The sequence below is a fragment of the Hevea brasiliensis genome, chromosome 10, assembly GCF_030052815.1.
Source record: "Hevea brasiliensis isolate MT/VB/25A 57/8 chromosome 10, ASM3005281v1, whole genome shotgun sequence".
Classification (NCBI taxonomy): Eukaryota; Viridiplantae; Streptophyta; class Magnoliopsida; order Malpighiales; family Euphorbiaceae; genus Hevea; species Hevea brasiliensis.
Window position 1 is genome coordinate 14,750,519 of NC_079502.1, and position 24,015 is coordinate 14,774,533.

Genomic DNA, 24,015 nt, shown 5'->3' on the forward strand with positions numbered 1-24,015 from the left:
TGAGTTTTTCCATGTGGAAAATATTGTGCAAGAAATGCATCAGTGAGTTGCTCCCAATTTGTAATGGAGTTGTGAGGTAAAGAATCAAGCCAATCCAATGCTCTATCTTTCAAAGAGAACGGGAATAGCTTCAATCTTGCTGCATCATCAGACACTCCAGGTTGTTTTTGCATGTCACAAATCATAGCAAATTTCTTCAGATGTGTGTGTGGATTTTCAGAAGGATGCCCTCCAAATTGAGAATTCTGAATCATTTGAAGGACTCCAAAATCCATCTTGTAGCTATTTGCATCAATTCTTGGTCTTGCTATGCTCTCTCTCAAGTCATCAAAACGTGGAAAAGCATGATCCATCATACTTCTCCTAGGCACGTTTGCATTAACAACTTCTTCTCCTTGGGCTTCATTTTCATTGTTTTGACCATTTCCAGCATTAACACCAATTCTCATTCTTTCATCAGCCATGACTTCTTCTAATTCAGTTTCTCTCAAGGCTTCTTTTCTTTTTCTGGTTTCTTTCTTGTTGGCCTTACAAAATTTCCCGATTTCAGGGTTGAACAATAAGGATGTGTCACTTGAGCTTCTAGCTCTTCTCATAAAAGATTAAAAGTACCTGAAAAAGAACAAACAAACACAAAATGAAAAGATAACAAAATAAAACTAAAAACAACTAAAATAATCAAGAATTCAATCTTAAACAAACAACTCCCCGGCAACGGCGCCAAAAACTTGATGCGTCCCTATCGCAAGTGCACGGGTCGTACAAGTAGTATAGAAAAGATATCGATCCCACGAGGAGTTGTGTTAATGATTGAATTTTTGATATAAAAAGTTGAGTAAATTGAAGTATTTTTGAAATTGAAGTAATGAATTGATGGGTAATGGAGTATGAAATCTAAATATGCAAAATTAATATTCTATTCAACAATGTATTAATTAAACTAAAATTGCATCAAATTGAAATAAGCAAGTTCAAATATGGCAATATTCAAAATGGCAAGTAATAAAATTCGATTAGAAATTAACAATGGTAAAAAGGCGATTCCGGAGTTCGGGATTTCATATTCAAGCTATTTTGGGATTTTAAATTGGTTATCCAATCTTATGAAACTTATGGGTTTTAAGGAGATTAATTCTTAAATCCTTTGAATTCCCTTTCGAGTGAGATAAAGAGTGCCTTAATCAAACTAATCCTACTTTCGTGGAGTTAGAATTAATTAAGACCCATTAAGTTCTTTAATTAATCTGTGAATCCTCTTAATCCTTAGCCTATTTCTAGGTCTAAGTTAATTAAGTCCAATTTCTTGATTATCTATCACAAGGCCTTCTCCTTTCGGTGCTTCAACCATGGATTAAGAACATCACTTAATGGGATCCTACACTAAGCATGTCATTAAGCATACAAGAAATGAATAAAACTCATTAAGACCACAAAATATGGATTACCCAATCAAAATCCACAAAATATCTCAAATATTACAACCCTTACTCCAGAATCAAAAGTAAACTACTCACTATCCATAATGCTTACAAGATATTATGAGTTTATAAGGAAATAAAGCTTTAATCTAAGCTAAGAAATAAGAAATTAAACACTAGAAATGTAGAAAAATGTAAGGGAAGAAAGAAATCTGCAAATCTTGGTTGAAAATGGTGTGGAAGGTGAAAGTGACTCCTCAAATTCTGCCTCTCTTCTCCTTTCCTTTTCTGCTCCTTTTTCCCCTTCTCTAAAATGAGAAAATGGGACTATTTATAGCATTTTTCTGATATGGAGCCCTAAAATGGTATGTTCTAGGAGGAATTATTTGAGGGAATCTCCTGCCAGCTCATTAATGAACTCTTTATGGGACTGCATAAGTGGACTGCATAAGTTAATCAGTACCGTATGCAGTTTTCTGCTGGTTCTGTGTAAATTATGCGAAGCTGCCTGACTTGGTGCATAGGTTATGCACAATTCCGTGAAGGTGCATAAGGGAGGCAAGAATGTGCATAAGCTATGCAGTCTCCTTATGCACATTTCGGCTGGCTCTGGAACAGTGATCTTTCTCCTTATGCAGATCTGCATAGCTTATGCGGCAAGTTATGCACAGTTTGGTCAATGCATATTTCAGCTTGAAAACTTATTTTTGACATCTTTGGCTGTAGAAGACACTCCTCAATGGCAAAATTCTCTTCAGTCCTTCAAAAACACAATTTTTCGTACAAAACAAAGTAAAAATTACAAATTAATCCAAAATTGACAATTATGAAAAACTAACTAATTAACTAATGAAATTAGCTAAAAATGACTAATAATCAAATAAAAATGGTTATAAAATTAGACCTAAATGACTATGCAAAATATATGCATCAATAATCTGGTCAATGAATCAAATGTTAAAATAGTCCAAATGTGTAATCTTGTCAAATTAGGAAATATTTAGCATCGTCAAATTTATTTGACCAATACTCAACTCAACTCAACTAAGCCTTTATCTCAAAAATTTGGGGTCGGCTATATGGATTCGCTTTTTTCACTCTGAACGATTTTGTGTTAAATCCTCAGAAATGTGTAATGCTTCTAAGTCATGTTGTACTACTCTCCTCCAAGTTAATTTAGGTCTACCCCTTTTTTTCTTTCTATCCTCTAACCTAATGTGCTCTACTTGTCTAACTGGAACCTCCGTATGTCTACGCTTCACATGACCAAACCACCTCAATCTCCCTTCTCTCAACTTATCTTCAATTGGCACCACTCCTACCTATTCTCTGATACTCTCATTACGGACTTTATCTAGTCTAGTATGGCCACTCATCCACCTTAACATTCTCATCTCTGCAACTCTTATCTTAGATGCATACGACTCTTTCAGTGTCCAACACTCACTACCATATAACACTCCAAGTTAATTTATTTGACCAATAATATCGATAAATTTTAATCCATTTTTAAATAAAATAATATTATTATATTTAAATAAATTAATTAATTATATAAACTACCATTAATTTATATATAAAAAATTAAAAATATATTTTTGTTGTATAATTTCGCCATAAACTAATTTAAAAGTTACTATTAAAAAAGAAAATTTATTTAATTAAATTAATTAAGTAAAAATTTTAAATAAAAATTAATTTAATAATAAAAATTTATTATTATTATTATTATATATATATAATTTATATTTTTTTATTAATTAAATTGATTAATACTAGCAAATGCGGATGTGGAAATAGATATTGCTTAATAAAAACATGTTAAGATATTTTAGTAAGTAAATTCTCATAAACAAATTAAGTTACATTCACTGTTTCATGTACGATTCCTTTATTGCTTCCTTATTTAATAAAAATTAATTATAAAACTAAAACGTTAACATCCCCTCATTATTTATGATTAATATACAATTTTTATACAATTTTTATTTTATATATATATATTATCCTTGTTTTAAACATTTACATCATACATAATATTGATAAGACTAAAATACCCCTGTACGGGAACACCTGGCTATAAAAACAACTGCAATTGCCACAACCGCTACTCAAACTTTACTTGTACGTGGAAAAGGTTATATCTAAGCACGTAATTAAAGTGTATGTAAAGTAGTGGCTTATATCATTCGGTTATAACTCAATAATTAAACTCAACTGATGAAATTTGGTTATTCAATAAAAATAAGTTTAATTTAATTATTTTTTTTAATAATAATAAAAATTTTTAATTTTCAATTATCGATTCAGTTACTTTTGACTTAATAACCGTACTAATCAAAATAATTGAATTTCTATTAATTAATATATTAATTATATTTTTTTATGATTTTACAACAATATTTAACTTATAATTATTATCTTATTAATATTCGATTATATTTATTATTTTTTATGAATAAAAATTATAAATAAATTTTTATTAATAATTAATTAATAATATAAAAAATATATTTTATTTTTTCCAATTAATTCAATTATGACCGATAGAATATTTTCGGTTTTGATTAATTTTAGTTTTATATCAATTTCAATTTGATTTGATTAATAATTTTAGAGTATGTTAATTAATGTAAATGTAAATATTTAATCTAATAATTTGATTAGTTAAAAATTTAATTTAATTCAATTCAATTCAATTCAATTTGATTAATGTAAATGTGAATATTTAATCTAATAATTGTTAAACTAATTCTCATATAAACTTGAGCTTACAGCAAACACCCTTGTAAAAAAAAAATGCTCATAACTACTTCTCATAGTCCCAAGCATATCCTTTCCTCCCTTCCTTAATCCGTTCCATTAAATGAAGATTAAATTAATTGCATGGTTGTTTAAGTGTAACAAGAGATGAAGTCCAATATACAAAATGTTCAATGAATCATTATTAGCTTTTCCCATTGCAATAACTTCGGTGGGATAAATTTTAACAACTATCCCTAAACTTATATGATTGTCACATTATAGTCCTTCAACTTTAAAATGTAACATGAAACCTCCATCAACTTTTAAATTTTATACAGTAAAATCTCTCTGACTTTCAATTATTGATTTTTCAATTAGATGCTGATGTAAATAGATCCAGTGAGGCGCTTAGTCAGCATTTTTCTTTCTTTTCTTATACAAAGTATATAATTATTCACTCTACACATGAAAAATTATGTTCTCTATGGAGAGCAGAAGGATTCAATTTACATATGGCTTGAGAGAGGAAAGAGAAATGATGACTAAGCGTTACGGTGGAACTGTCCAGGTCAATATATAACTGGAAAACCGGTGATTGAAGGCCGAAGGGATTTTACTGTGTAAAATTTGAAAATTGAAGGAGTTTTATGTTACATTTTTAAATTAAAGGACTGTAATGTTATAACTATATAAGTTCAAAAACGGTTGTTAAAATTTACCCAACTTCGTTGCATCCAACGTTTTTAGCTGTAATACCTTTGAATGTTTAATGGGTGAATTACAAAATCATCCCTGTAGTTTAGCATAATTAATAAATTAACCCATTTATTTTTAAAAGATAATTATTACATCTACATAGTTTGAACCCCTTAATATATAGGTCGCTACATTTAAATTTTATGGCATGATTGAGGGTGGTTTTTGCCATTTTAGGCTCCGCTTATTTTGTGATAAAATATTTTTTAAAATATATTTTTTTTTTATTTTGAGCGTTTTCGATATTCAGAAAATGAGTTAATGGAAAAGTATTTTTTAGAGAGAAAATTAAATTATTTTTAAGGAAAAGATTTTGATAATCTTATTAAAATACGAAAACACTTATATATGCATGGTGTAAACACATATTATTTTTTAATGTTGCAATTAAATAATAAAAAATATTTTATGAGTAATTTTGTTAAAAAAATTTTTATATAAAAATTATTTTCTATGGAATAAATAGAGCCTTTTATTTTGCTTTTTGCTCTTTGTAATTAAACCCTAGTTGGAATTGGAATTTTTGGAGTTGATGATCCAACCTCATGAATTTTGATTTCATTTGATTTGAAAATTTTTTTAAATTCACCCTTAAGGACTTGTATATTTGTCGCTATAAACATGTTTTTTAATACTTTTGTAAATAATAGATAGATTAATAATATTTTTTAATTTTTAATTTTTTAATTTATTTAATTACTTCTTATAAAATTTTATATCTAATTGAAGTTAAATATAAGTAGATGAAGAATTTTAGAAAATCTCCAATTAGACCGATTCAAAAGTTTCCTACCATCTGTGCACCGGTAATATTATACTAGCTCGCCTTGATTAAAAAATCTTCTTTTGCTAAGGTAATCTATATTTATATTATCTATAAATATATGAAAGAAAGACTATTGACTTTATTCAAATTACCTTTCATTTTTAAAATTAATTACAATTATATTTTTATTATTTAAATTAATTTTAAAATTTATATAAATCTAAAATTGTTAATTTTAGAGTTCATATAAATTTAAAATTCTGAATCTACTTATATTTAACTTCAATTAAATATAAAATTTTATAAGAAGTAATAAAATAAATTAAAAAATTAAAAAAAAAATATTATTAATCTATCTATTATTCACATAAGCAATCATATGCATTTTTTTATAATCCTTTACTGATTGGGTGGTAAATTGTGGGTACAAGTTATCAAAGATTGTATATTTGCATAGCATCATAAAAATAATGCTCTCCTTAACCTTGCACTACACTCAACACCTGTCGATAATAATTTATATATATATTTAAGAGAGCAATATTTTTTAAATTCTTTCAGTATATTCAAATAATTAGCCCTCAGGATTACAACCGAAAAAGCAGTTTCTTTACGATGTGAATTAATATCCATGTACGGCATGGAGCGAAGGACAGTGAATCCGCCCATTTTTTAATGGAAAGTATGCATGAATGGACAGTGAATCGCCCGCAACGTATCTATAAATACACGCGATTCCTTAAACGCAGCACGCTCTGTATTCTTCTTTCCTCCATTGTCTTCACTCTCTTGGTGACCACTGAAGACCAGAGAAGCCAAATACACACTGCCTTCACTCTCAGTAAATAATCATCCATTCCCCAGTATTATTTGTGCTTTCTAGCTTTCTGCTTGAATGAGTCTTTGATAGTCTTGTGTTTAGCGTCTATTTTTTTTCTTAATTGGTCTCTGATACTCTGATTTTGGTTGTATTTCTGTGTCAATCTGTGTTTTCATTTCTGTAATAACAAGCATTTTTGGTATGAATCCATCTATATTTTGGGAAGCTGATAAGTCACTTATGAGATGATCGTTTCTGTTTTGATTGCAAGATGGAAGAAGCTGGTGGATCCTGTCCAAAACCAACGAAACGTTCTATCATAGCCAGGCCTGGGTTTGGAAGTAGCGGGCATCCCATGCCATTGCTCAGCAACCACTTCAAAGTTTCTGTCAATGTCACAGATGTCGTGTTTTACCAGTATAGTGTATGTTCACCCAGTGGTTTTCTGCTTATTGTCTGCTTTGTTTCTGGTATTTCAATATATATATATGCCTTATGCCTTACAATGTTGCAGGTTTCTATTACTGCCGAAGATAACAGAGTTGTTGATGAAAAGCGAAAAATAATTGATAGGCTTTGCCAGACGTACTCATGTGAACTAGCTGGTAAAAGCTTCGCATATGATGGTGAGAAAACCCTCTATTCATTGGTACGTCTGCCACAGTCCTGGATGGAGTTCACTGTAGTTCCTAAGGAATCAATTGCAAAACGGTATGTGAATTTTCCATCCACTTCTATGATTTGCGTGTTGGAGTGTTTTATGCTGGAATTAACTTGTGTTGAATTAAACTTTCTTTGCATGATAATGGAAGTTGCAACGCTGATGGTGGTCGTAGCTTTGCGGTAACTTGTGAGAGGTCTAAACGTCGTTTGCGGTCAGAGACTTTTAAAGTGGAAATAGTTTATGCTGCGAAAATCCCTTTAAATTCCCTTGCTCTGTCTCTCCATGGAAATGAGACAAATAATAATACTCGAGATGCTTTAAGAGTGCTGGATAGTATCTTGAAGAACAGGCAAAGCCGGTGGCTTCCGTTAAGGCAGACATTCTTTCATGACGATCCAAAGAACTTCACTGATGTCGGAGGAGGTATAACAGGAGTTAGGGGATACCATTCCAGCTTCCGTACCACTCAGGGTGGCTTGTCTCTTAATATGGGTATTAAGTTTTTATTTTTTTGTTTAAATCAAAATTTGGTTTGAGTAGAATGTTGTGTTGTGTTGTACTTGTAATTTCTGTGTTTTTAATTTGTTGCTGCTTATTCATTGATGTCTGCCATTCTTCTTCTTTCTGGTGTGCTCCAGATGTGACTATGACGATGTTCCTAACCCCTGGACCAGTGATTGATTTTCTGAAAGCTAATCAGAATGTACAGGATCCATGCTGTATTGACTGGGTGAAGGTAATAAGTTGCTAAACTGCATCCGCAAAATCCAGCATAGTTTTGTGTTGTTGAAAATTGATTTATATGTTGATCTACAGGCCAAAAGTATGTTGAAAAATTTGAGGGTTAAGCCAAGGCACCGTAACAAGGAATATAAAATTATAGGCTTGAGCCAAAAGGTCTGCAAGGAGCAATAGTAAGCGGTTCTTTGCCATCTGTGCCTTTTCCTTCTTTGAATTGTCACTTTTCCTTTTTGTATCCATTGTGAACCTCTAACTTTGCTCTCATTTCCTAGTTTTTCAATGAAAGTGAGAAGCCATGATTGTGCAAATGGTGAGCCGCAGGTTGTGAAGATAACAGTGTATGAGTATTTTACTAAACACTGTGGCATAGAACTCACCGACTCTGCATGTCTGCCTTGCCTTGATGTTGGCAATACTAAACAACCAATCTATCTGCCAATAGAGGTATGCTGAATTTTCTTACGCAACATTCTTATTTTTAGCTTGTGTTGCTTTAATCTTGTCTTACTTCCTATGCTTTTCCCTGTGTTGCAGCTTTGTACGCTTGTTCCGCTCCAGCGTTATGCAAAAGCTCTATTCCCAACTCTAAGAGCATCTTTGGTTGCAAGTTCTAGACAAAACCCTCAAGATAGAAAACGAACTGTGATTGATGTAAGTCTTCTTTTATCTGTATGCTATTTTTATGTGGCCTTAACTAATGTAAAAGCATTTGTATCATTTGGCAGGCTGTGAGAAACTACCGTTGCGATGATGATTCTTTGCTTTCTGCAAGTGGTGTTTCTATAGAAAGACAAATGATGCAAGTTGACAGTCGCGTACTTGAAACTCCAATGGTAAATCTTTCTTTTTCTTGTTCCGCACCCCATCTGTGATTCTCTCTGTGCATTTAAATTGATAAAATGCATCTGCATGTAATACGCAGTTGAGGGTAGGAAACAAGGAAGACCTTTTCCCCAGGAATGGTCGGTGGAACTTCAATTACAAGGTACTGTGACTCTCTATTTTGGCTGAACTTTGCTGATTTTATATTTCATTTGTCATCCATTACGTCTAATGTTATTTAAATCTTCTCCAATTGCAGACTCTTTTCAAAACCACTTGCATTGATCGATGGGCTGTGGTTAACTTTTCTGCTCCCTGCTATACTGATAAAATCTTCCATGATCTCATAAGCTGTGGAAGGAGAATGGGCATAGTATGTTCTTGAATTACATTATTATTTTCAATCTTTACCTTTGTAAATTCTGTTTCTATCGCTCATATGCCTGTTCTATATATGCGTCCTTGAAGCAAATTGAAAGCCCACGTACCCCAATATGGGAGGACCCAAAATCTAGAGGAGACAAACCTCTTGATAGAGTAGAAAATATGTTTGAGATGCTGAACAGAGCTAAGCTTCTGAAAGATACCCAGTTTATTTTGTGCGTCTTGCCAGAGAAGAAATCTGACATTTATGGTATATTAATCATCTGTCTCTGTATTACATTTCTTAGGGTAACTCATTGAAATTACTTGACAAATATGTTCCCTTGCACTCCCAGGACCATGGAAGAAGAAATGTCTTTGTGATTTTGGCATTGTTACACAGTGCATTTACCCATCCACGATTAATGATCGGTATCTTACCAATGTACTTCTTAAGATCAATTCTAAGGTATTTCTTGAAAATAGGACCATGAAGTATCTCTATTTGTTTATCCTTTAGATGAGACATTGAGTTAAAGTTGTGTCTTTTATTATAGCTTGGAGGAATTAATTCTCTGTTGGCAATTGAGGATTCCATGAAAATACCCCTCATAAAAGATACTCCTACAATGATTTTGGGCATGGGCGTGTCTCTTGGCTTTCCTGGCCGATCAGATATACCATCAGTAGCCGCGGTAAAATTTGAATTCTAATGAATTTTTTCATGCTCAGTATTGATAATGTTGCTATTTTCAGGTTGTCGGATCTCTATATTGGCCACATATTTCAAGGTATAGAGCTTCTGTAAGAGCTCAATCTCCTAAGGAGGAGATGATTGATGCTCTATACAACCCTTTAGCTAATGGGAAGGATGATGGCATGATGAGGTAATGTAGTAAATAGATTTCCATCACATTTGTCAGATTATCAACCTTTGAAGCCTTATTTACATCCTTGGATCCATTGAAATAATGGTTTCTGGTAACAGCAAAACTGTCTTTAATTTCATCAGATAGTCCCATAATCAATATTGTACATAAACATTGCAAAGAATTGTTGTTTTCCTGATTCTATCACTCATCTGAGTTGAGGAATTGTTCGCTGTTGCAGGAAGCTGCTAGAGGACTTCTGTCACACAAGCAATGGAAACAAACCAAAGCACATTATTGTTTTCAGGTATCACTGCATTATGTTAATTATATTTTGACTTCTAATTTGTTTATTTTTTGGGAAATTTTCCAAATGTCTAGGTTCTAGAAAATTTGAGTCACACATGGATTGCTGCCAATTTGTTTATTTTCCATCATAGGGCAATGCCTTGGTGGGATAACAACACTTGGCAGTGGCCCTGAGAATGCCTCACCTATCAATATTCAATCGGTGCCTTTCATTCAAAATTCTCTTTGAAGGACCTGAAGAAAGTAAATATGAGGCTTAGAATTGTCATTCTTGATTGCGCATTTAACAATGAGATCTAATGTTGCACCTGTAAGCACAATTAATGGGTGCGAACAAGATTATTCTACTTGTTAAAATTATCTTTTTCTTTCTATTTAAACTGTTTAATTATTTGCATTATTAACAGCCAATTAGAACTTAATTATGGTAGATAAGATATATTTGGGATTTATTTGAATATACTTGTTTCCTACTGCTGGATTCTTTTGGTTGATGAACTTCGACTTGATGCTTTCAGGAATGGAGTGGCTGAGTCACAGTTCAGTAAGGTTTTGAACGTTGAAGTGGAGCAGATCCTAAAGGTTCTGCTACAGATTTGTGCCTATTGTAATACTGTACTTGTTCTTTTTGCTCCATTGAAAAGTTTGTGGGCTGCTGTAGGACCTGCTGATAAGGGGAGATATAAAATGAATTTTCCAATTGTTGTTATTTTCAAGTTGATGAACTTTCTTGTTTTACAGGCCTATCAGGATCATTTTAAAAGTGAGGTAGACATTCCCAAGTTCACGGTAATTGTTGCTCAGAAGGATCGCCACACTAAGCTATTTCAAGATATTAGCCCTGAAAATGTTCCTTCTGGTCAGTTAGTATGCAGAGTTGTTTTATTTTTATGTTTTTTCATTTCTTTGTTTTTCATGATGCAATACCCCACAAAATTTCACAGGGACCGTTGTAGATACAGAGATTGTGCATCCCAGAAACTATGATTTTTACTTGTGCGCTCATGCAAGCATGACTGTAAGTATTCTGCCTCCTCTCTCTATCACACACACAGTGATGCTTGATCTGATACACCTGCGAGCATAACCTCGGTTTTCTTAATAACGAATCAAACGCGTATGCATTATTTTTATTTTTCTGCATTATGATAGGGAACTTCAAGGCCTGCACACTATCATATCTTGCTTGATGAGATTGGATTCTCTCCTGATGAGTTGCAAAATCTTATCCATGCTCTTTCTTATGTGTAAGCTTTCAAGCTCGAATTCCTTCTCATCCATCATTTGAATGCAAAACTTTTCATCCTCATGATCAAATGATTGGATTTACTTATTTTTCAGGAACCAAAGGAGTACTACCGCTATCAGAACAGGTAATTTTACTGCACATTTCAACACTCAACAAGATAATTCGTAGTGCCTTAACAATGTTGTTGTTGTATTTCCTGCAGTGGCTCCTTTGCGTTATGCTAACCTTGCTGCACGACAGATGGGGCGGTTTATGAAGTTTGAGGATAATTTGTCTGAAATCTCTTCAGGACAGGGTCCAGTTCCAGAGCTGCCTAGGTTGCACGAGAATGTTGCTAGTTCGATGTTCTTCTGCTGATGTGCTGCTGATTGTTCTTCCTAATATAGTAGTTTTGCGTTTGTTGGCTATAGCTGCCAGTGTGCTAAGGCTTACTACTACTGTTTCCTGTGGAGCTGAATGCTTTCTGACAGTACTATAATAAAGTTTCCTTAAAGCTTATCCTGTTTCTTTTAATAACTAAAATATAATATTTTATAATCGTTGGTACCAATGACATTTCTCTAAAATGAAGTATCTACGTGAAGATCATGATAAATAGAGAGTGTGTTTATTTTTATTTAATTAAAAAGATGATAGGAAGGGTTCACAAACTCGCTATGATCACGTCTTAGAGATCTTTTACGGTGAAAAATGTACCAGATGGTCTCTTTTTGAAGTTTTCAATGTAAGGAAAATGATAGTGACCTTGCATTTCCCAAATGAAAGTTGGTTTGCCCAAAATTTTGCCACAAAGGTTTATAGGTCCAAAACTTCATTCATTCGATTCATATTAATTAGAATGCTTTGGGGCGCGAGATTAGGGATGGCAATGGTCAAGTTTTTGCAGACATCCAATCCGATCTAATATGGTTAGGTTTAGGTAGTATATAAATAGGTTGCGGATTGAATTGAAAATTTAATACTCCTAATAAGTTCGGATTTTATATATTGGGTATTCATTACTCAAATTTATTTATATAAATACTTAGTTAAATATAAAATATATGTTTTTATAACAATATTTATAAATTTTTATATTTTTATTTTATATAAAATAAAATTAACATATTTTATAGAATTTTTAAAATTTTAAAATATAAACTATAAATAAAAATAATTTTTATATAGATTTTTAATTAAAATATATAAAATTAATTGGATTCGATATTTTTCAGATAATAATGATTGAGTTTGAGTTGTTTAAGAATAAATTTTAATCGAATTTTAAGACAAATTTGAGTATTAATCAAATTTGAGTTTAGCTAATTATAATTTTTGTGAGTACCCCTATCTCTATGTAAAATTGTAAGGAACCGTAGACACTAAAATATATTGGAATAAAATATAAAAAAAAATTTTATAAAGTTAAAAAATTAAATTTAAAACAAAAATTAAAAAAAAATTAAATTTTATATATTGAAATACATCATAAAATACAAAATTTGAGAAGTTACACTCTTTTCTCCCTTTATCCAATTTCTGTTCATTTTATGTTGTGTTGCTGAAAGGAGGATTGCTACTGTTTTAATGATTATTTTCATTTATTATATTATGATTTCTTAACATTAAAATTTTTATTTCTTAATTTAAATTATTAGTGATGGTGAGTTCATATTTTATATTATATTTAATAATAAAAGAAAATATAAAATATTACTATGATAATTTGTTAGCGATATTATGTTTTTTTTCTGTGCAGCAACAACCCATTTAAATATTTGATTATGAATGCAGCGGCAGGAAAGAGTATACAACGTTGGAAACTTAGAGTGAAGGAAAAGGCAAAGAAAAGAAAGAAAGAAGAAGGGAAATCCATGTGTCAAGTAGGTAGGATTTCACTTAAATTTTTAAATTTATTATATTTATGTAAAATGAAAATTTTAAATTGTATTTATTAATGATAATTTTTCCTATCACATTTTAATTCTATTACATTTATGTCAAATATTAATTTTTAATTAAATTTATTAATAATAATTTTTTCTTTATTTTGTAAACTGTTATAATATATAATTATTATATAATTTAATTTTTTTAAATATAATCCTTAATTAATTTGATCTTTCAAATTTAAATATTAAAAAAATAATTACTAAATATAATTATAATATATTATCATGCTCCTTAATTTTTATTTTGAGAACGTCAATGACTGTAAAATCAATACTCATATTTATTTTAAAGGAAAACTACAGCTGTTTAATATAATATTTTTGAACACATTTACTGCAATAAAATTTAGTGTTTAATTACTGATAATTTGTCAACAAAAAAATGTTTAATTTCAAAAAAATTCTATGACTAAAGGTCAAACTTCATTATTTTAAATTAGAATCAAACTTCATGGGATACTTAATTTTTATGAGAAATTAATGATTGAATTATTTTTCTAAGCATGTCTAATTATTGAAGATAATGTCTATCCATTAATTTTTAAATTATTTTAAAAAAAGTCAATATTAATTTTTTTTTTGTATTTCCTAAACAATTATAATATATAACTAGTAAATATAGTTATCATCCACTATTATATTCCTTAATTTTTAATTTCAAAACATTAACTGCAATTATATTTAGTATTTAATTGCTGATGATTTGCCAATGTAAGATGTAACGCCCTCACCGTAGGTAGTCCGTACATTTTACTGTTCCGACGACCAATGTCTGTTCGGACAGTCAGGATGTCTGGAACTAGACTTAAACTATAGTGAGGAGGCATAAATTAATGAAATAAATATTAAAAAAATATAGGAAAAATTTTGAGAAATAAAATAAAATTTAGAGAATTTATTAATTGGTATAAAAAAATAAAAATAATCCGATGAGCACCATGAAAGGCATTTTGGTCATTTCACCCCTAGAGGTGAATTTTGACTTAAATGTCAAATTAAAATTTGGAAATAGAATAATTAACATAAATTAATTTTATGAATTTGAATTTGAAAAATGAGAAGAGAAAGAAGAAGAAAAGAAAAGAAAAGAAAAGAAAAGGAAAGAAAAGAAAAGAAAGGAAATAGATTTATGAAATTTAAAAATAATAAAATACACATAAATGTATATATATAAATAACCATAAGAGACAAAACCCCACCAACCATCTTCTTCTTCCTCTTCTCTCTCTCTCCTTGCCGTCTCCCTTGGTCTCTCCCTCCCCACCATTGTTATCAAGCTTAAAGCTTGATTTCCCAAGCTTTTACTCACCAAAACCCATAGACCCCTTCATTAAAAATTTAGCCCACATTATAAGGAAGCTCTAGGTACCCATAGGGAGAAGGAAAGTTGAAGTTTTGGGAAAATTTTCAAGTTGGGTCACAAGAGGTTAGTACTTTTCTCCCTTCCTTCTTCTTTTAATAACAAGAAATTTCAAGAAATTAACAAGAAATTCATGAACCCATGATGTCCCCAAATTTTAGCAGCCATGAAATGTATTGGGCTTTATTGTGTTCAAATAATGTAAATGAGGTTAGAGATGATGATTGATATGATTATATGTATGAGAAGTAAAAAGGGATTGAATTGATTGAGTTTGAAACTTGGAAATTAGGGTTTGTGTACATGACTTGGAGATTTTGTGTAAATACTTGAAATTTGACCTAATTGGGATGAGATTGTTGCTTATAGAAGTGTATTGCATGCAAATTGAAGTAAGGAAGTTGGAGGAGATTGAGTTTTGGAAGTGTCAATTTTCTGCAGGTTTGGACTCAATGAGTCTAGTGGGTTTATTAACCCATAACTGAAAATGTGTGACTCCAATTGGTATGAGACCAATTGGAGGTGAAATTAGACTCAACATAACCCATTTTCTATCAAGAAACAATGCTCAAATTCTGTCCAAAACTTGACCTAAATACTGCCCAAATTCGGATTACCCTGCACCAACCCAGAAAATGACCAAATGAACAGTACGTGTTCATTTGGTCATAACTCTCTCTATACCGGTCCAAATGACCTAAAATTTTACCAATGGAAAGTTTAGAAATAGGGCTACACTTTTCATATGGACCACTTAACCCAGTTTTGCCTTTAACAAATTCAAATTGTTAGCACAAGTTGGGTCAATGAAACTGCCAACCCAGAAAATGACCAAATGACCCATTTGGTCATAACTCTCTCTATACTGGTCCAAATGACCTAAAATTTTACCCATGGAAAGTTTAGACATAGGGCTACACTTTTCATGAAGACACTTAACCCAGTTTTGCCTTTAACAAATTCAAATTGTTAGCACAAGTTGGGTCACTGAAACTGCCAACTGAGAAAATGACCAAATGAACAGTATGTGTTCATTTGGTCATAACTCTCTCTATACTGGTCCAAATGACCTAAAAGTTTACCCATGGAAAGTTTAGACATAGGGCTACACTTTTCATGAAGACCACTTAACCCAGTTTTGCCTTTAACAAATTCAAATTGTTAGCATAAGTTGGGTCACTGAAACTGCCAACCCAGAAAATGTCTCAAAATACTATTCCTTTGGTATTTTGACCATAACTTGAGTTCTATAACTCCAAACTTAGTGATTCAAAAACTAAAATTCAAGTTTAAACATAGAGGAGCAATTGTTATGAAGGAATTGTGACTAAATAGAGATCCCAACCTAGTCAAATTCCTAGATAAAGATAACACATTAACATGAACCTAAAGAAAGGTTCATGGGAAAAATGCTATATAGGATAATTAAAATACTCATAAGGAAAATTTAATATTAAAAATGATATGAATATGTAAATTAGGACTAATGTCCTATTAATATGAAATTTATGGTACCAATGAACAGTACTAGAAAATAGTAATAGTGAATAGTGCTAAATTAATTAAAAATATTTAATTGCCCACAGTATACCTAGACTTTTTTATTTAGTTGGATAAATTGATATACCAATTAGGGACTACAGATAGCAGTACCGCCTACCGAGAAAATCATGAACTGACAATATATGTCTGGTATGATTGTTCTACAGGCTATATGCCTACTTTATTTCTGGCTTTACAAGCCTGACAGGTAGTCTCGTGCGACGGTGGCCTCGTGCACGACAGACGATATCTTTGGATAGACATATGGCTGTCTAACCAGTATACACCCGTACATCCAGCTTTTATAATTTGTTATAGGTTTTCTTGGGCACTGATAAAAAAAAAATTAATTAAGACTTAAAATACAATAAGTAATCATAAAAGATCCCAATAATGTTAATTATTTCCAAAGAGCAATAAAAATGTAAAAGACCCAGAAATTATGAGTTGCATATATTATTTCAAATTATTAAATTATTGTTATTATAAATTATGCACCGCTAAGCGCGTTGGTTTTCCATCGCGTAGGTACTAGAGATCAGCCGCATCAGTCCCAGCAGCCGCAGCAGCAGTATCAGTAGTGCACTGACATAGCTCTGATCAGATCTGCCATTGTCCAGAGTCACCTCACCGGTCTTTTGTATTTTGGTAGGGCCCATGTATAGACTAGTATTTTGGTTCATTATGTTTAGTCATGGTGTAATTACTAGTTTATGATGTATTTCATTTTGGACTTGAAATGAAAACTTATAATTTATTATCTATGAATTTCTATATGAATGCAATAGATGACACTTCATTTTGAGATCTCATAAATAGTTGTGAATGATATTATAAAAGAGAATATGATATGAAAATATGTGAGATGACTATGAATATGTTAACAGGTGATAGTGGAACCCGACAGATGCTAATAAAACAGGGGAGGCTCTGTCTTGGTCTCCACAGAAATAAGATAAAAAAAAAAAAAAATTCTACACATTGAATACATGTTTTAAATGACATTAAAAGTTTACAATAGATATGATAAACAAGATAGGGTGCTCCGGCACCGAATGTGGCACTTCTTACTCGGCTATACAGTAGATGGGTAAGGGGCGTCACATAAGACGTGTAATATTTCATTAAATCATAACAATAATAATAATAATAATAATAATAATAAAGAATAACTTATGGCCAATAATAAAAAAAAAAGCTTATGGCCATTAAGGCCACTAATTTGAAAGTAATTGCCAACTTACTTGATAAAAGTTTATGGCTAATATTTTAGAGTTTTAATATTTTAAATAGCAACGTTAAAATTCTTTCAATTAAAAAATAGCATTTTTTTAGTTAATAATGATTTAACGCCCTAATTAAATTTGATCTGAATTTTCTCTATCTCTTTGCTTATAAATAGTTAATAACTTTTGGTTTTTGTCATTTGACATACACCAAACTTTTTCCTTCTCATCAACCATTATCTCTTCATCAATTGCTCTTAAATCCTCTTTTAATTTGCTCTATTATTTTTGTTGTTTCTTTTAAGAATTATTAGTTTCAATTCACAAATCTTATTATTTTTAATTCTTATTTTACTTTTCTCATTCCATTAAGCACAAGAAAATTAAAATAAATTAATTTTTTTTTTATAAAAAAAGAGTTGAACTAACATAAATTATGAATTAAATTAAAATAATCAAATAAAAATTAATATTATATTATAGTTAATTAATATAAAGTCAACCTATATTCTCTATATGAAGTTACCCAAATACATAATTGATATAAAAAAATCACACCCACACAAAATAAAAAACACAAAATTTAACGTGGTTCAACACAAGCCTACTCCACCAACAAATTCACTATCAAGAAAAAATAATTACAACTCCTAATTATTTTTTCTCACCCTCACAAATTGCTCAAATAAAAGTAAAGGAATTTGACACACCTCTCCATTTCGTGAACTCTCTACAATGCATTCCATATAATGGCTAACCAACTATTCATATATATAGGCCACTAAAACCTAGCTCTTTTAAGACTCTAATTATTAAACTTCATAATTTAAATTCTACTAAACTTCCTAAACTAATTGGGTAAATTTTAACAACTGTACTTGAACTTATATAGTTGTGGGACTATAGTCTTTTAATTTAAAATTGTAACATAAAATCCCCTCAACTTTTAAATTTTGCATGGTAAAATCTCTCTAACCTCCAATCACCGATTTTCCAGTTAGACGTTGATCTGGACAATTTCAGTGTAACACTTAGTCATCATTTCTCTGTCTTCTCTCAAGTCATGTGTAAATTGAATCATTCTATTCTCTATAGAGAAAATAATTTTTTATGTGTTGAGAGAATAATTTTACACTTTGCGTAAGAAAGAAAAAAAAAATGTTGACTAAATACCACGCTAAATCTGTTCACGTTAGCATCTAACTGGAAAATCAGTAATTGGAAGTCAGAGGAATTTTACTGTGCAAAATTTGAAAGTTGAAGGGGTTTTATGTTACATTTTAGAGTTGAAGGACTATAATGTTACAACCATTTAAGTTCAGAGACAGTGGTTAAAATTTATCATAAACTAATTAAACTTCCTAATTCCAATTGGACTTGGACTCTAATAATAATCTATGCTCTTTTATATGGTTAATGTAATTTTTTCCTAAAAAGTTGAGAGCTATCTTTAAAGTCTTCACTATATGGGGGTTACAGCCATTTTTTTCTATTTCTTTTTTTATTTGTTTTTTTACATTAGATTATTTTCCTGTTTAAGTTAAATAATTATTTTTTTATGCAGCCAAAACAATGTCAAAGATATATAAAAAATTACATAAAATATTAGCAGAAATGAAATAAAAAAAATGAAATGTATACGATAATTTGCTCAATGAATCAAATGTTAAAATAGTCCAAATTTGTAATCTTATCAAATTGGGAAATATTTAGTATCGTCAAATTTATTTGACCAATAATATCGGTAAATTTTAATCCATTTTTATATAAAATGATATTATTATATTTAAATAAATTAATTAATTATATAAACTACCATTAATTTATATATAGAAAATTAAAAAATATATTTTTTTGTATAATTTCGCCATAAACTAATTTAAAAAGTTACTATTAAAAAGGAAAATTTATTTAATTAAATTAATTAAGTAAAAATTTTAAATAAAAATTAATTTAATAATAAAAATTTATTATTTATATATATATATAATTTATATTTTTTTATTAATTAAATTGATTAATACTAGCAAATGCGGATGTGGAAATAGATATTGCTTAATAAAAACATGTTAAGATATTTTAGTAAGTAAATTCTCATAAACAAATTAAGTTACATTCACTGTTTCATGTATGATTCCTTTATTGCTTCCTTATTTAATAAAAATTAATTATAAAACTAAAACGTTAACATCCCCTCATTATTTATGATTAATATACAATTTTTATACAATTTTTATTATATATATATATATATATATATATATATATACATATATATTATCCTTGTTTTAAACATTTACATCATACACAATATTGATAAGACTAAAATACCCCTGTACGGGAACACCTAGCTATAAAAACAACTGAAATTGCCACAACCACTACTCAAACTTTACTTGTACATGGAAAAGGTTACATCTAAGCACGTAATTAAAGTGTATGTAAAGTAGTGGCTTATATCATTCGGTTATAACTCAATAATTAAACTCAACTGATGAAATTTGGTTATTCAATAAAAATAAGTTTAATTTAATTATTTTTTTAATAATAATAAAAATTTTTAATTTCCAATTATTGATTTAGTTACTTTTAATTTAATAACCGTACTAATCAAAATAATTGAATTTCTATTATTAATTATATTTTTTATGATTTTATAACAATATTTAACTTATAATTATTATCTTATTAATATTTGATTATATTTATTATTTTTTATGAATAAAAATTATAAATAAATTTTTATTAATAATTAATTAATAATATAAAAAATATATTTTATTTTTTCCAATTAATTCAATTATGACCGTCAGAATATTTTCAGTTTTGATTAATTTTAGTTTTATATCAATTTCAATTTGATTTGAATAGTAATTTTAGAGTCTGTTAATTAATGTAAATGTAAATATTTAATCTAATAATTTGATTGGTTAAAAATTTAATTTGATTCAATTCAGTTCAATTCAATTTGATTAATGTAAATGCGAATATTTAATCTAATAATTGTTAAACTAATTCTCATAAAAAATGCTCATAACTACTTCTCAGAATCCCAAGCATATCATTTCCTCCCTTCCTTAATCCATTCCATTAAATGAAGATTAAATTAATTGCATGGTTGTTTAAGTGTAACAAGAGATAATGTCCAAAATACAAAATGTTCAATGAATCATTATTAACTTTTCCCATTGCAATAACTTCGGTGGAATAAATTTTAACAATTGTCCCTAAACTTATATGTTTGTAACATTATAGTCCTTCAACTTTAAAATGTATCATAAAACCTCCATCAACTTTTAAATTTTATACAGTAAAATCTCTTTGACTTTCAATTATTGATTTTTCAATTAGATGCTGATGTAAATAGATCCAGTGTGGCGCTTAGTTAGCATGTTTCTTTCTTTTCTTATACAAAGTATAGAATTATTCACTCTACAGATGAAAATTATGTTCTCTATAGAGAGTAGAAGGATTCAATTTACATATGGTTTGAGAGAGGAAAGAGAAATGATGACTAAGCGTTACGCTGGAACTGTCCAGGTCAATATATAACTGGAAAACTAGTGATTAAAGGTTGGAAGGATTTTACTGTGTAAAATTTGAAAATTGAAGGAGTTTTATGTTACATTTTTAAATTAACGGACTGTAATGTTATAACTATATAAGTTCAAAAACGGTTGTTAAAATTTACCCAACTTCATTGCATCCAACGTTTTTAGCTGTAATACCTTTGAATGTTTAATGGGTGAATTACAAAATCATCCCTGTAGTTTAGCATAATTAATAAATTAACCCATTTATTTTTAAAAGATAATTATTACATCTACATAGTTTGAACCCCTTAATATATAGGTCACTACATTTAAATTTTATGGCATGATTGAGGGTGGTTTTTGCCATTTTAGGCTCCGCTTATTTTGTGATAAAAATTTTTTTAAAATATTTTTTTTATTTTTTAGTGTTTTCGATATTCAGAAAATGAGTTAATGGAAAAGTATTTTTTAGAGAGAAAATTAAATTATTTTTAAGGAAAAGATTTTGATAATCTTATTAAAATACGAAAACACTTATATATGCAGAGTGTAAACACATATTATTTTTTAATGTAAAATTTTAAAATTCTTAAGGACTTGTATATTTGTCGCTATAAATATGTTTTTTAATATTTTTGTAAATAATAGATAGATTAATAATATTTTTATTTTTAATTTTTAATTTATTTAATTACTTCTTATAAAATTTTATATTTAATTGAAGTTAAATATAAGTAGATGAAGAATTTTAAAAAATCTCCAATTAGACCGATTCAAAAGTTCCCTACCATCTGTGCATCGGTAATATTATATTAGCTCGCCTTGATTAAAAAATCTTCTTTTGCTAAGGTAATCTATATTTATATCATATATAAATATATGAAAGAAAGACTATTGACTTTATTCAAACTACCTTTTATTTTTAAAATTAATTATAATTATATTTTTATTATTTAAATTAATTTTAAAAGTTATAAAAATCTAAAATTGTTAATTTTAGAGTTCATATAAATTTAAAATTTTGAATCTACTTATATTTAACTTCAATTAAATATAAAATTTTATAAGAAGTAATTAAATAAATTAAAAAATTAATAAATAAAAATAAAAAAATAAAAAATATTATTAATCTATCTATTATTTACATAAGCAATCATATGCATTTATTTATAATCCTTTACTGATTGGGTGGTAAATTGTGGGTACACGTTATCAAAAATTGTATATTTGCATAGCATCATAAAAATAATGCTCTCCTTAACCTTGCACTACACTCAACACCTGTCGATAATAATTTATATATATTTAAGAGAGCAATATTTTTTAAATTCTTTCAGTATATTCAAATAATTAGCCCTCAGGATTACAACCGAAAAAGCAGTTTCTTTACGATGTGAATTAATATCCATGTACGGCATGGAGCGAAGGACAGTGAATCCGCCCATTTTTTAATGGAAAGTATGCATGAATGGACAGTGAATCGCCCGCAACGTATCTATAAATACACGCGATTCCTCAAACGCAGCACGCTCTGTATTCTTCTTTCCTCCATTGTCTTCACTCTCTTGGTGACCACTGAAGACCAGAGAAGCCAAATACACACTGCCTTCACTCTCAGTAAATAATCATCCATTCCCCAGTATTATTTGTGCATTCTAGCTTTCTGCTTGAATGAGTCTTTGATAGTCTTGTGTTTAGCGTCTATTTTTTTTCTTAATTGGTCTCTGATACTCTGATTTTGGTTGTATTTCTGTGTCAATCTGTGTTTTCATTTCTGTAATAACAAGCATTTTTGGTATGAATCCATCTATATTTTGGGAAGCTGATAAGTCACTTATGAGATGATCGTTTCTGTTTTGATTGCAAGATGGAAGAAGCTGGTGGATCCTGTCCAAAACCAACGAAACGTTCTATCATAGCCAGGCCTGGGTTTGGAAGTAGCGGGCATCCCATACCATTGCTCAGCAACCACTTCAAAGTTTCTGTCAATGTCACAGATGTCGTGTTTTACCAGTATAGTGTATGTTCACCCAGTGGTTTTCTGCTTATTGTCTGCTTTGTTTCTGGTATTTCAACATATATATATATATATATATATATATATATATATATATATATATATATATATATATATATATATATATGCCTTATGCCTTACAATGTTGCAGGTTTCTATTACTGCCGAAGATAACAGAGTTGGTGATGAAAAGCAAAAAATAATTGATAGGCTTTGCCAGACGTACTCATGTGAACTAGCTGGTAAAAGCTTCGCATATGATGGTGAGAAAACCCTCTATTCATTGGTTCGTCTGCCACAGTCCTGGATGGAGTTCACTGTAGTTCCTAAGGAATCAATTGCAAAACGGTATGTGAATTTTCCATCCACTTCTATGATTTGCGTGTTGGAGTATTTTATGCTGGAATTAACTTGTGTTGAATTAAACTGTCTTTGCATGATAATGGAAGTTGCAACGCTGATGGTGGTCGTAGCTTTGCGGTAACTTGTAAGAGGTCTAAACGTCGTTTGCGGTCAGAGACTTTTAAAGTGGAAATAGTTTATGCTGCGAAAATCCCTTTAAATTCCCTTGCTCTGTCTTTTCATGGAAATGAGACAAATAATAATACTCGAGATGCTTTAAGAGTGCTGGATACTATCTTGAAGAACAGGCAAAGCCGGGGGTGAATGACCGTACTAGGGTAACTCGGAAACAAAAAATACTGAAATGGGCTAACAACTCCAAAAATTACGAAGAGGGGGTGGGTGTCAGTAGTCAGCGCATAGGACGCTATTCAAAATAGCGCCCTAACTCCGGACGCTGTTCAAAATAGTGTCTGAACTCCGGACGCTATTCATATTAGCATCCGAAGTTGGGACGCTATTTTGAATAGCGTCCTGATGCC

At 29.9% G+C, this 24,015-nt stretch overlaps 2 protein-coding genes across 2 annotated transcripts; both read left to right on the top strand.

The window, feature by feature from the left end:
• The first annotated feature begins 6,399 nt into the window (after positions 1-6,399).
• On the top strand, positions 6,400-12,020 carry LOC110635400 (protein argonaute 16-like). The gene is made up of 22 exons (XM_058129205.1): positions 6,400-6,526; positions 6,777-6,929; positions 7,020-7,216; positions 7,318-7,661; positions 7,808-7,905; positions 7,986-8,083; positions 8,183-8,354; positions 8,445-8,561; positions 8,636-8,743; positions 8,833-8,895; positions 8,992-9,105; positions 9,201-9,366; positions 9,452-9,564; positions 9,653-9,790; positions 9,852-9,982; positions 10,206-10,271; positions 10,792-10,855; positions 11,015-11,132; positions 11,218-11,291; positions 11,426-11,520; positions 11,615-11,646; positions 11,725-12,020. Exons 2-22 carry the CDS (start codon positions 6,777-6,779, stop codon positions 11,877-11,879), a joined length of 2,616 nt encoding a protein of 871 aa, XP_057985188.1. The 5' UTR covers positions 6,400-6,526; the 3' UTR covers positions 11,880-12,020.
• A 10,599-nt stretch (positions 12,021-22,619) lies between these two features.
• Positions 22,620-23,797, top strand: LOC131169331 (protein argonaute 16-like). The gene is made up of 4 exons (XM_058128545.1): positions 22,620-22,731; positions 22,982-23,134; positions 23,283-23,479; positions 23,581-23,797. The coding sequence occupies exons 2-4, from the start codon at positions 22,982-22,984 to the stop codon at positions 23,795-23,797; spliced, it is 567 nt and encodes a 188-aa protein (XP_057984528.1). The 5' UTR covers positions 22,620-22,731.
• Positions 23,798-24,015: the final 218 nt, after the last annotated feature.

What these genes read in the sequence shown, in the direction of transcription:
- LOC110635400 (XM_058129205.1), top strand. Translation starts at nt 6,777, where the DNA reads ATGGAAGAAGCTGGTGGATCCTGTCCAAAACCAACGAAACGTTCTATC. An exon ending in AAGGTCTGCAAGGAGCAATA is followed by an intron (nt 8,084 to 8,182) that starts GTAAGCGGTTCT and finishes CTCATTTCCTAG; the next exon opens with TTTTTCAATGAAAGTGAGAA. An exon ending in GCGCTCATGCAAGCATGACT is followed by an intron (nt 11,292 to 11,425) that starts GTAAGTATTCTG and finishes GCATTATGATAG; the next exon opens with GGAACTTCAAGGCCTGCACA.
- LOC131169331 (XM_058128545.1), top strand. Translation starts at nt 22,982, where the DNA reads ATGGAAGAAGCTGGTGGATCCTGTCCAAAACCAACGAAACGTTCTATC. An exon ending in TCGTGTTTTACCAGTATAGT is followed by an intron (nt 23,135 to 23,282) that starts GTATGTTCACCC and finishes ACAATGTTGCAG; the next exon opens with GTTTCTATTACTGCCGAAGA. An exon ending in AAGGAATCAATTGCAAAACG is followed by an intron (nt 23,480 to 23,580) that starts GTATGTGAATTT and finishes TGATAATGGAAG; the next exon opens with TTGCAACGCTGATGGTGGTC.